At 50.6% G+C, this 14,387-nt stretch overlaps 1 protein-coding gene across 1 annotated transcript in view; it reads right to left on the minus strand.

Annotated features, from left to right (window-relative positions):
- Window positions 1-14,387, minus strand: part of LOC129814974 (forkhead box protein J3-like) — an 82,005-nt gene that overhangs the window by 10,736 nt on the left and 56,882 nt on the right. Inside the window, exons 4-7 of the mRNA XM_055868166.1 lie at window positions 13,558-13,641; window positions 11,115-11,216; window positions 3,248-3,376; window positions 27-201 (exon numbers count right to left, since the gene is read on the minus strand). Coding sequence (XP_055724141.1) covers window positions 27-201; window positions 3,248-3,376; window positions 11,115-11,216; window positions 13,558-13,641 — 490 coding nt within the window. The remainder of the gene's footprint in view (window positions 1-26; window positions 202-3,247; window positions 3,377-11,114; window positions 11,217-13,557; window positions 13,642-14,387) is intronic.

Raw genomic sequence — 14,387 nt, forward strand, 5'->3', positions numbered from 1 at the left:
TGTAACCCTTCTTGACGAGCACTCACCCTGTTGGCTGAAGGACTGCTCAAAGACAGACTTGTAAAGGCTGCGGAAGGAGGCACTGAGATCTTCAAAGTCGGAGAAGAGGAGTTGCTTGTCCCTCTCTGGCATACTGTACTGGGGCTGTGGCGGCTGCTGGAGGCTCATGGACTGAGACACCGACTCTTGATGGTTAGTCACCTGGGGAGGAAGAGAGAGCAGGAGAAAGAGGAGAGATAAGAGATTTGGGAGCAGTGAATTAAAACTATTCTGCTCTGATTAGAACCTGAGGGCTCTTATTTCAGTAATTCAGTACAAGCTAGCGGTCACACCTCAGTCTAAAACTAACCACAATACAAACCTATTCCAGACAGACTACAACTTTCACTTTAACTGTTGAAGAGTGCTGATTACACCGTCAAACTGACTCTCGACTGGGAAACATACTTCTCAGAGACGTCGACAGATATCTGCACATAGAACTGCTGGAGAACAAGAGAAACTGAAACATTTCACGCAAAACATTTTTCTTTATTTAGTGCAACAGATCTAAGCATATATCTATATCTTAGTCCAGTCCACTAAGCTAATCGAACTTCTAAGACATAATGGTCATGTATAAGCAGCTAAATATCAGTGTTCATTCTTCAACCTATCAGCTACTTGCCTTTGACAGTCTTAATCGCTGCTTGCAGCCTCATCTCAAATAGTAACCAACATGAACACTAAGCCAATAACTCAGATGGCCGGCAAAATGTATTTAAAACAAAAATCAATACCAAAGCCTTGTACAAATAACCATTAATTTTAGTCATGTACAGCATATGCCTGGGGGTCAATTTTTATCTGCTGGTGTATGAGAGTGCAGGCAATGTTGTGCTCTAGCAAGACTGTCTAATGAAGTTTATCATGAGAAGAACACTAACATGGAGTCATCACTATTCTATAACTGAGGACACAAAATAGTCTACATTATTTAACTCCGCATCACAGAGGTAGCTTTCAAGCCATACCAGGTTTAACATGTGAAGGACACTAATAATTCAGCCATCACTACTCCCTCGCTAGGGAGACTCCTTAAATTCACGTATGTTGGAGGCCACATTATTTACAACAGCAAAGGCTTTGAAGCCGTGCTCGTTGGCTACGGTATAGATTGCCTTGCTATAGAACCCAGTCAGTGTGGCTGGCTGAAATGAGGCAGTAATAAGAAGAGACTGGTCTCAGCAGCACTGGAGAAACATCCATCAGTCTGAACAGATCGATGCAGAGAGCCTGGAGCAGAGAGCACCCTGGGAAGCGGGATGACCACACCAAAGAAGGGGGCATCTCTGGTGGGAGGACATCACAGGCAGCAGCTCTCCAAGAACGTGTACAGATCTCTTTCCCTTAACCACCCCCCTCCCCCTTGGTCAGGGGCACTGCCCTCAGAGTGGAGCTGCTTCACTGTGTTAAAGTTCCAGGCTTTCAGCTAACTAACCGCTATGTAACTGTGATACTGAGGTTAGGGATCGGCTTGCGCGGTCTAAATGACTATGTCTAGTGGTGATGCAGACAGTAGCGGTTTTAGGATCTCAGTCTTAGAAGTATATAGTTGTCAGTGTGATTACAGATTGACATAGTCTAAATTACTGTATGTCTAGCTGTGATACAGTGACAGTGATTTGTGGTGTTTCTTTGGTCTTAGCTCGTGTTTAGCCGGGGCACTGTGGTTAGAGGTTGATATACGGTGCATTCGGAACCCTTAACTCTTTCCGAATTTTGTTACGTTAGTCATTTTCTAAAATGGATTAAACCCCCCCCCCCCACACAATCTACACACAATACCCCATAATGACAAATCAAAAACAGGTAAAATGTTTTCGCAACCATCACATGTACATAAGCAATCAGACCCTTTACTCAGTACTTTATTGAAGCACATCAAATCAGATGTTGTCACTTACACCTGGTTAGCAGATGTTAATGCGAGTGTAGCGAAATGCTTGTACCTCTGGCAGAGATTACAGCAACAAGTCGTCTTGGGGATGACGCAACAAGCTTGGCACACCTGTATTTTGGAAGTTTCTCCCATTCTTCTCTGCAGATACTCTCAATCTCTGGCAGAAAGGGATGGGGAGCATTACTGCACAACTATTTTCAGGTCTCTCCAGAGATGTTCGATCGAGTTCAAGTCCAGGCTCTGGCTGGGCCACTCAAGGACATTGAGACTTGTCCCGAAGCCACTCCACTCCTCCCCCAGACGTGATGCTTGGGTTTCAGGCCAAAGATCATCAAACCAGGGAATGTTGTTTCTCATGGTCTGAGAAAACCTAGGTGCCTTTTGGAAAACTCCAAGCTGGTTTTCATGTGCCTTTTACTGAGGAGTGGCTTCCGTCCGGCCACTCTACCATAAAGGCCTGATTGGTGGAATGCTGCAGAGATGGTTGTCCTTCTGAAAGGTTCTCTCCCATCTCCACAGAGGAACTCTGGAGCTCTGTCAGAGTGACCATCGGGTTCTTGGTTACCTCCCTGACCAAGGCCCTACTCCCCCGATTGCTCAGTTTGGCTGGGCGGCCAGCTCTAGGAAGAGTCTTGGTGGTTCCAAACTTCTCCCATTTAAGAATGGAGGCCACTATGTTCTTGGGGATCTTCAAGGCTGCAGAAATGTTTTGGTACCCTTCCCCAGATCTGTGCCTCAACGAAATCCTGTTTCGGAGCTCAACAGACAATTCCTTCGGCCTCATGGCTTGGTTTTTGCTCTGACATGCACTGTCAACTGTGGGACCTTATATAGACAGATGTGTTCCTTTCCAAATCATGTCCAATCAATTGAATTTACCCCAGGTGGACTACAATCAAGTTGTAGAAACATCAAGGATGATCAATGGAAACAGGATGCACTTGAGCTCAATTTCAAATCTCATAGCAAAGGGTCTGAATACTTACGTAAATAAGGTATTGTTTTTTTAAATATTTTTATTTTTTTAATTTGCTTAAAAAATAAAATGTAAACCTATTTTCACTTTGTCATTATGGGGTATTTTATGTAGATTGATGAGGGAACAAAAATTATTTAATACATTTTAGAATAAGGGTGTAACGTAACAAAATATGGAAAAAGTCAAGGGGTCTGAATACTTTCCGAATGCACTGCACATGGTCTAAATTGTGTCTAGCTAGAATCTTGTAGTCGTTTGTGGTGCTTGATCTGAGAAGTGTGTAGAGCTGTAGCACTGTGGTTAGAGGTTGCAGTGCAATGTCTTACCGGTGTGTAGCTGTGCACGCTGCCAACACTGTTTAGATTGACTGAGGCCAGACTCTGGTCAGACAGGCTGTTGTTAAGGCTGCTTCTTGGACTGTCACTCCCATCCTGGTCTGGGTTGTATAATGCCACCTGAAATAAGATGAAGGCACTACATTAGCTTTTCTTGTACACCACACATCCTAGAGATCGACCAACAGGGTTTTTATGTACTGACTGCATGCCATCTAAAATCATTATCATTCTGACAGTAAAAACACATGCAAATCAGTTTGGTTCCGTAACAACCTGAATTTGGTTTGTGTGTGTGTGTCTAGGAATTCGATACCTGTGTGTGCGTAAAGCTTTTGTGTGCTGGATGTTACCACTTGTCATTACTGCAGAGCGCTTTCTCTGAACTGAGATGGTGGCTGGCCTGGAACACCTTTACTGAGGCAACACAGCCAGCAGAGCCCCAGGGGTCCCTTTCTGAATGAGTGTCCAGGTAAAGGCTCTTCCCTCTGGGTAGGTAAAGTGGGACCGCCCCCTTCTTCACTAAAGGTCACACTACTGGCCGTGTCAGACCCATCTGCTCACAGTGCGCAAATCGGTTTGGGACAGCCAACAAAGGTCTCCAACGCAACCGAGACCCTGACCTTTCAATACAGCGACGCAAGCAGCCAGAGCACTTCAAAACCCTTCATTATCATCATCTGAAAAAGGTTTTGCTAAGGGGGAAAAAGTGTATTGTGGCATAACACAACAGACCGCAAATAAGTAGCATTGGTGGTAGAAACAATCTGGTAACGAATATAATGAGATCCAGAGAGAATAGCTGCTGCATTCAGATTTTTTCCATTGTGTGGAATGGCAGCTATGTGGGATGCTGCTGGCTGGTGTGTGTGCAGGGTTTCCCCTCATACGCATTGTGGCCACAACGGCAAAAAAAAAACTGTAAACTTGGGATGGTATAATGTTTTCAGTGTAAACGTAAATGACTAAAACAGATACAAAGTATGTGGAAAAGATAATGGACATACATATATATATTTTGTAAATAAGATCATCTTTGAGAACTAACAATCACCAAAATAAAAACAAGACAGTCAGAGAATCAGAAATTCCAAAAGTGGCATGGTATGGGGCCCCCATTGATTTTGTTATGCTATCTGAGTGACTCAAACATTATAAGAACAAGGCATAAGCTATGGCAAAATGTGTAGAATTGCAGGAAATTTGCCTTAGAAACAGCAACATTTTGTCTCTGCATCCAAGAAGGCCTCTAAACCCTCCCTCCACTAACTATGCCACCGCAGCTGAAAAAAATCCTTGGGGAAACACTGGTGTGACAGACCATGCAGATCTTGGCAGCCTCAGCCTGGATGGTGCTGGTGCTGGTGATGAATCCGAGTCTTGCCCAGTGGCCGGTCGGGCTGCCTGCTCATCAGGCTGAGTGGAACAAGGCTGGGCTCTGTGCTCTACACAATGAGACATGCAACCCTTGGGCCGAGTGGCTGTGGCCCTGCCTGCGCCCTCTCTACAGCTCCCTCTGTCTAACACACAGCAGCAGGACATGGCTGCTTTGCTTTCTGAGGCCAGAGGGAAGTCCAGGCCTGACTGCCCTCCAGTACTTGTGCGTGATTGAGCATGACGGGCACAATGGAAGTCACAAAAGTGAAAACCCAGCAAATCTCAAACCAGGAAAACTGAATCAAACCAAACGCTCAAAGTATTTATCTATTATGAAAGAAAACAAATAACATTCAAACCCAGATCGAGCTGTTGTCCTTATTGTTATGTCTGAGCAGACACCATCACGCAGAACTCTTAACTCAGTTTGATCCGTCTGTCATTCTAAGCTCTCAATTTCTCAGCTAGAGAATGACACAAGTGTTGTGCTTTAATGACAACAGTCAGGAGAGCATTGAATCCAGTATTGTGTTGTGTGGGGGGTGGGGGATGGGGATGCAAGAGAAGCTCATTAGTAGACTCTAGCCTTCCACCACTCAGTGTGGGCTGGGCTCCAGTGTTCATTAGCGTGAATGGGGAACTCAATGAGCGGCTAAGACTGAGGGCTTAGGCACGTCTGAGAATCAGCACTACAATGCTGATCAAACTCAGTGCGCTGCAGAAATATAAATGGTATGTGTAATGAAGTCATAAAAGAGGCTTTTAGCCTTAAGCTGCTCGCCATAAATCTATTTTTACTCTCCTCATCCATAAAGTGTGATGATTTCCAAACCTCACTGCTCTGTGGTTTTAAACAAACCCGAGAGACCCGCGAGTCAAGACGCCCACTTGAGCATGTACGCCACACAGTCACAGACCAACACCCAATGTCATCATGTCTCTCACACACATGCACTGCTCATCCCACACCTCGCTCACCACCACCCCTCACACACAGCTCACCCCCCTCACACACAGCTCACAGCCCACTTCACCCCCCTCACACACAGCTCACCCCCCACACACACAGCTCACCGCCCACACACACAGCTCACCGCCCACACACAGCTCACAGCCCACACACAGAGCTCACAGCCCACACACAGAGCACCCCACAGACACACAGAGCACCCCACACACACAGAGCACCCCCCACACACACACACACAGCGCACCCCCCCCCCCCCACACACACACAGCACCCCCACACACACACAGCACCCCCCCCCCCCCCCACACAGCACCCAGCACAGCACCCACACACAGCACCCACACACAGCACCCCCCCCACACACACACACACACAGCACCCAGCACAGCACCCAGCACCCCACACAAACACAGCCTCAGCACCCCCCACACACACACAGCCTCAGCACCCCCCCACACACACACACAGCCTCAGCCCCCCCCCCCCCCACACACACACAGCCTCAGCACCCCCCCCCCCCCACACACAGCCTCAGCACCCCCCCCCCCCACACACACAGCCTCAGCACCCCCCCCCACACACACACAGCCTCAGCACCCCCCCCCACACACACACAGCCTCAGCACCCCACACACACAGCGCCTCAGCACCCCCCCCCCACACACACAGCGCCTCAGCACCCCCCCCACACACACAGCGCCTCAGCACCCCCCCCCACACACACAGCGCCTCAGCACCCCCCCCACACACACAGCGCCTCAGCACCCCCCCCACACACAGCGCCTCAGCACCCCCCCACACACACAGCGCCTCAGCACCCCCCCACACACACAGCGCCTCAGCACCCCCCCCACACACACAGCGCCTCAGCACCCCCCCCACACACACAGCGCCTCAGCACCCCCCCCACACACACAGCGCCTCAGCACCCCCCACACACACAGCGACTCAGCACCCCCCCCACACACAGCGCCTCAGCACCCCCCCCACACACAGCGCCTCAGCACCCCCCCCACACACAGCGCCTCAGCACCCCCCCCACACACAGCGCCTCAGCACCCCCCCCCACACACAGCGCCTCAGCACCCCCCCCACACACAGCGCCTCAGCACCCCCCCCACACACAGCGCCTCAGCACCCCCCCCACACACACAGCCTCAGCACCCCCCCCACACACACAGCCTCAGCACCCCCCCCACACACAGCGCCTCAGCACAGCGCCTCAGCACCCCCCCACACACAGCGCCTCAGCACCCCCCCCCCACACACAGCGCCTCAGCACCCCCCCACACACACAGCGCCTCAGCACCCCCCCCCACACACACAGCGCCTCAGCACCCCCCACACACACAGCGCCTCAGCACCCCCCCCACACACAGCGCCTCAGCACCCCCCCCACACACAGCGCCTCAGCACCCCCCCCCACACACACAGCGCCTCAGCACCCCCCCCCCCCACACACACAGCGCCTCAGCACCCCCCCCCCCACACACACAGCGCCTCAGCACCCCCCCCCCCACACACACAGCCTCAGCACCCCCCACACACACACAGCCTCAGCACCCCCCACACACACACACACAGCCTCAGCACCCCCCACACACACACACACAGCCTCAGCACCCCCCACACACACACACACAGCCTCAGCACCCCCCACACACACACACACAGCCTCAGCACCCCCCACACACACACACACAGCCTCAGCACCCCCCACACACACACAGCCTCAGCACCCCCCACACACACACAGCCTCAGCACCCCCCCCACACACAGCCTCAGCACCCCCCCCACACACAGCCTCAGCACCCCCCCCACACACAGCCTCAGCACCCCACCCACAGCCTCAGCACCCCACACACACAGCCTCAGCACCCCCCCCACACACAGCGCCTCAGCACCCCCCCCCACACAGCGCCTCAGCACCCCCCCCACACACAGCGCCTCAGCACCCCCCCCCACACACAGCGCCTCAGCACCCCCCCCCACACACAGCGCCTCAGCACCCCCCCCACACACAGCGCCTCAGCACCCCCCCCACACACAGCGCCTCAGCACCCCCCCCACACACAGCGCCTCAGCACCCCCCCCACACACACAGCCTCAGCACCCCCCCCACACACAGCGCCTCAGCACAGCGCCTCAGCACCCCCCCACACACAGCGCCTCAGCACCCCCCCCCCACACACAGCGCCTCAGCACCCCCCCACACACACAGCGCCTCAGCACCCCCCCCCACACACACAGCGCCTCAGCACCCCCCACACACACAGCGCCTCAGCACCCCCCCCACACAGCGCCTCAGCACCCCCCCCACACACAGCGCCTCAGCACACCCCCCCACACACACAGCGCCTCAGCACCCCCCCCCCCACACACACAGCGCCTCAGCACCCCCCCCCCCCACACACACAGCGCCTCAGCACCCCCCCCCCCACACACAGCCTCAGCACCCCCCACACACACACAGCCTCAGCACCCCCCACACACACACACACACAGCCTCAGCACCCCCCACACACACACACAGCCTCAGCACCCCCCACACACACACACAGCCTCAGCACCCCCCACACACACACACACAGCCTCAGCACCCCCCACACACACACACACAGCCTCAGCACCCCCCACACACACACAGCCTCAGCACCCCCCACACACACACAGCCTCAGCACCCCCCCCACACACAGCCTCAGCACCCCCCCCACACACAGCCTCAGCACCCCACCCACAGCCTCAGCACCCCACACACACAGCCTCAGCACCCCACACACACAGCCTCAGCACCCCACACACACAGCCTCAGCACCCCACACACACAGCCTCAGCACCCCACACACACACAGCCTCAGCACCCCACACACACACAGCCTCAGCACCCCACACACACAGCCTCCCCACGTGCTCAGCGCACACACAGCAACTCCCTCAACAATAACTCCTGATGCGTGTTTGGTGGTAGCGAGTCAGTGTGTGATATTCTTAGCCATGAATTAAGTAAAAAACCAGGGGTATCTTTTACATTAGAGTCTAATCTGGAGCATGAGACACGGATTATGAAATCAAAGCGAGATTCACCCAGGTGTCGCTGACAATGCCAGCCAGTGTTCTGCAGAATCCCTCTTCAGGGGATTTAAGAGGGAGAGAAGCAAAGCACAGGGCCAGACGTTTCCTCAGTAAACACACGTCTTCCTACAATCCCCCTTCCTTTATCACACTAGTGCCTGACTTCCGTCTCATTCACGCCACTGCAAACGGCTACCTCAGAATAGAGAAATAACGTGCGTTTGTTTGAGAGGGAAGGAAAGCGAGAGGAAGAGGGCTACTTGAGAAATGTCTGAGGGATAGTGGGGGAACTCACTGGTTCTGTAGTCCTGACAACCTCACATTGACCTCTTAGAGAAGGCGGGAATTTGAGAGAGCGAGCGAGAGAATTCCTGTGGTTTGGCACAGCGCACTGAAAGAGGCGTGGCCAGTTGTGCATTTACAGTGTACTACAATGAGAAACGAGCTCTCTGCTCTGGCAAGAGCAGGGCTCCGATCTGCTACTGCCATTTCTCCTATCCACTTGATCTTCGCTTTACCATAGCAACAGTTACAAGCAGGAGAACAAAAGACACATAATAACATCCTCACACACAGCCCTGTTGTAACCTTGCCTGGAGCGGGCATGTTCCGAAGATTTGCTTTGTTGCTCATGATTCTTAGCATGTGTGAAATCTAACTGCTGTTATTCTATGGAGGACGTCCGTGTTAAAATGCCCAGCTGAGGTTTGAAACGCCGGCAAATCAATGACAAGTGCTTATTTGTTGAGATGAGAGGAGGAAAGACAGACGTGTGGGTTTGTGTGTGTGTTTACAGTGCCCCCCCCCCCCCCCCCCCCCCAAAAGACAATGGGCAGCCACTCACACAAACAAGACTCCTCTAACTGCACACTGATTTTACACACACACACACACACACACACACACACACACACACACACACACACACACACAGGGACAGACAGACACACATTGCACATCCCACCACAACTACCCCCCCCCGCCTCCCACCCGTTTATATTAAACCCAGTCTTTTTTATGCCTGCTGCAGTAAATTAATAAGCGACTTGCAGGCTTTTTAAAAAGTACTCCAGAAAGCTGCCCCCACTGGGCCCAGAGGAGAGGGCTTAAGGTTAAAAAGCCTATTTCAATTTCAGAGTGAACAGCACACTCAGAGCCAACAGCTTGCAGTCCCTGTGGTTTCTCCCACTCTCTGCAGTATCGGCCCCACCCACACACACACCCCTGCAGGAGAGGGAAATGTCCAACCACACCTGATGGATAGAGAAGGACTGGGCATCAACTTCCAGGTGTGTCGGCAGGGGGTTGGGGTCAGTTCCATTTCTCCTCAACAAGTAAACCAAATTCCAATTCAACATTTTCTTCATGGAAATTAGAAATGTCAGTGTACTTCCTGAAATGACCCCAACCCTGGTGTGTAGAGTATCACATTGCAAAGTCTGTGTGTAGGGTCGATCATATTGCAGAACGGCCAAGTATCGATACCGTATTGCACAGTACGAGTAATCCCTTGTTGTGGTGCTGTGTGTGTGTGAGCGGAATGAAGCGTGCCTAATTTGGCTGGAGCGGATTTTTAAAATGTTGGCTCGACCTTCTCCCCCACTCCAATTTCGCTCCGGTACCACTCAGCCACGAGCTCTGGGCATGCTCTGCCCAGCATTTTGCTTCATTTCCTTCATCACGGTTCTTTTAAAAATCAGGGCCTCCCGTTGTATTTATTTACCCTAACCCACCACTAATGCGCAGAGATGTTGACGTGAGTCGACTGAGAAATAGGTCACACGGCCTGTGTTATTGATGGCAAGACAACGAATGAGCCGATGCAGCAGCAACGAAGACGTTTCGGTTTCTATATAGGCTATTGTTAAAGAGGAGTCTAAGTTTGTAACTGTCCATCAACTGTAAAACGTAAGCGCCACAGAGACGCAGCTACAACTGAAGTATCTGATTATCATTTTTATTATAATATTTTTTTTAACACATCAGGTAGGTTCCTTGTTGAATAGCCTGCCCTACAACATGTTGAAATATTGACAATTGTTATGATAGCCTACTTCAAAACCAAATGGTTGAAGGGGTGACTTAAATTATATTTTAAAACCCACAATTTGAGAAAATTTGGAAAAGCATTTTATCCCCCGCGGAGCGGAGGAAAAGGACATTGACTGGTCTGAGCAACAAGGGGAGATTTCTGAGCGCTCAACTCCGCTCGCACACTCACCACTACAGTATTTTTCTATACAGTGCTTCTTGTGCTGCATTGCAGCTGTGCGTTAGTGTGAGATGTACTGGAAAGAATCTGTAAATGTGTGTGTGTGTGTGTGTGTTTATCCCAGTTGAGTGCTACTCTCAGGGGGGGAATAAGCTGTGGGTGGTTGGGTGTAGGGAGGGAGGGTCAGGGCGGTGCAGTGTGTGCAGGTGCATGCTGGGTAGTTACCTTGTTCGTCACAGTGTTGATTGCCAGCGTTGGAGAGGCACTTCCAGAGATCATACAGTCCATTCCCAAAGACTCCGACTCCAGGCTGTACGGTGTGGAAGCCTGGAGGGAGACCAAAAATAATCACTCTTCTAGCCAATTATCAAATAAAGGAGCATAAAAATAAAAGTTCTAAACTAATTATCAGAATTATACAGGACCTCAAGCCATAGGCGGAGGTAAAGGTCCTAACGCTCATGTTGCCGTGTTCGTTGGGAAGCTAGTTTTCCTTCCAGGCAATAGGGAGGGATGCAGATCTCCAGTATGGAAAATACACCAGGACCATTTAGAAAACAACAAAGAAGGAGCAACACCTTTATTTAGGTCACATCGGAAATATTCCCAGAGATGAAGAAGAGCACAGCCCCCATTGCTCCCTGCACGGCTCGGGCGCTCGGTCGGGGGAGATAACTCCACCACGCCTGTCTCCCAAAACTGCTTACTGTAAGAGGATTGGCTGGCAACAATACCATTTTTAATTCATGATAAACATAAATGAGATTTCACCATTTCTAATGTCGGAGGACTTAAATGGGATGCCTTGTAGGCAGCCAGTCAAAACTGTAGGGGAGGATGGCGTGCACGTGTCATACCAACACAACATACATGTACAAACTTGAGAGAGTGAACACAGTGCATTTGTCATGCTTTTGAATTACACAACAATGACTATATTTAAGCTCATTTACACAGTGTGTGTCACACATGCATAGAATGTAATGTGCGTTGCTCTATCCCTCTCCCTATCTTACAACCGCAGATAGACACACGGAGGCACACACACACACACACACACACACACACACACACACACACACACACACACACACACACACACACACACGTAGGTGGTTAACGGAGTGAGTGGGTTTGCCTTTCCGCTGTGATTCTTTGTGTCTTCGTCTCAGTGTTTCAACCGAAGCCCCACATGTCTTCTTGTAGCCTATGGTGGGCCACAAAGGGGAGCCCAGACTGCAGTAGCCAGGGAGGAAGGGATGGATGCCTCGTAGGCAGGTCAATCTGGGCAGTTGACTAAACCAGTATATTACACTGGACACGACTCATGCATAATTAACAGACAAACGCTCCCACTCAGAATAACCAGCCAGAGGACATTAATTGATGTTCGAAAAAATAAAAATAATGTATATACGCAAAAGTATGTGGACACCCCTTCAAATTAGTGGATCCAGCTATTTCAGCCACACCCATTCCTGACAGGTGTATATAAAACAATAATTATACAAAATAACTAAAATAAAAACAAAATTATTAAAATCGGCACACAGACATGCAATCTCCATAGGACATTCTACTGCCAATGTTGGTCTTACTGAAGAGCTCAATGACTCAACGTAGCACCGTTGTTACATTTCTGCCCTGCTAGAGCTGCCCTGGTCAACTGTAAGTGCCGTTACTGTGAAGTAGTAGGTCCAGCCGCGAAGTGGTAGGCCACACAAGCTCACAGACCTGCCGGTAAAAAAAAGCCTGTCCTCGGTTGCAACACTCACTTCCGAGTTCCAAACTGCCTCTGGAAGCAACGTCAGCACAATAACTGTTAGTCGGGAGCTTCATGAAATGGGTTTCCATGGCCGAGCAGCCACACACAAGCTTAAGATCACCATGCGCAATGCCAAAATTCGGCTGGAGTGGTGTCAAGCTCGCCGCCATTGCACTCTGGAGCAGTGGAAACGCATTCTCTAAAGTGATGAATCACACTTCACCATCTGGCAGTGCGACTGCTGAATCTGGCGGACACCAGGAGAAGGCTACCTGTCTCAATGCATAGGAGGTATAATGGTCTGGGGCTGTTTTTCATGGTTCGGGCCCCTTAGTTCCAGTGAAGGGAAATTAACACAACAGCATACAATGACATTCTAGATGATTCTGTGCTTCCAACTTTGTGGCAACAGTTTGGGGAAGGCTCTTTCCTGTTTTCAGCATGACAAATCCCCATGCACAAAGCAAGGTCCATACAGAAATGGTTTGTCGAGAGCAACGTGAAAGAACTTGACTGGCCTGCACTGAGCCCTTACCTCAACCCCATCTAACTCCTGTGGGATGAATTGGAACGCTGACTGCAAGCCAGGCCTAATCTTCCAACATCAATGCCCGACCTCACTAATGCTCTTGTGGACGGAAGGAAAGCAAGTCCCTGCAGCAATGTTCCAACATCTAGTGGGAAGCCTTCCCAGAAGAGTGGAGGCTGTTATAGCAGCAAAGGGGGGACCAACTCCATATTAATGCCCGTGATTTTGGAAGGAGATGTTCGACGAGCAGGTGTCCACACACTTTTGGTCACGTAGTGTATGTCAATAATGGAATGTGTTAATGGAATGTGTTAAGTGAGGGTATCTACAACTGTATGAAGACAAAGAATCAAGGTGTTGTCTGGAGGACTTACCCTCTCTCCGGACCGTGGCCTCTTCTTCGGCCGTGTGGGCAAGGCGTCTTCCTTTGGGTTGGTGTCGATGGCCCAGTAGGATCCCTGTGGGGAGAGAGAGAGAGAGGACCATTGAGCACCACAGTAAAGAACAGAACAGACCTTGCCTGGCCTGGCCTGACACCACAGGGATGTTAACAATGGACATGGCTTTCCATCTCAGGACAAAGAGTAAAAGCATCAGACTTTTCTTTGGTACTGCCACATTAGTGCTTTGACAAAATGCTAGCAAAACACAATCCACAAAAAAATTAAGTATAACAGTCAACCTGTGTGGGTATTAAGTGTGTACGTGGGTTTTGTTTGTAATTGGAGGGAGCTGTGTTTCGTGGTAAGGCTTCCCTTTGTCTCTGGTGCTCTTTAGTTAGAGACTGGGGCTGTTGAACTGGTAAACCCCTCCTGAAGTAGTGCTAGTGTATCCAACTGTAGCTGGCCTGCTGTCGCCAGGCGCGGGAGCAGAGCGTTGGGTTTCTGTTCATGTCAGAGCCCAGCTAATCAAGGAGAGAATAGACCTGCTGGCTCGGAGGCTGCAGCTCCACACAACTCCACCCCTTGGCTGCATTATTTATCTCTGCATTCGGCCACATTTAATTCATTTTTCAATGGCGTTCCTCCCTGAAGCAACAAGCTTCACTGCTTACAGTGGTTAAAATGAGATTCTCACCCCCAGGCCATTACAAGTTGTGATTTAAAAAAATATTTTATATTACTCCTGATAAAATTATTCACAATTGTCCGGGGAAGTGAGATCAGGACCTTTAAAATGACTTCCTTAGCAGAGAGAATAATTG

Source organism: Salvelinus fontinalis, chromosome 18 (genome assembly GCF_029448725.1).
Source record: "Salvelinus fontinalis isolate EN_2023a chromosome 18, ASM2944872v1, whole genome shotgun sequence".
Taxonomy (NCBI): Eukaryota; Metazoa; Chordata; class Actinopteri; order Salmoniformes; family Salmonidae; genus Salvelinus; species Salvelinus fontinalis.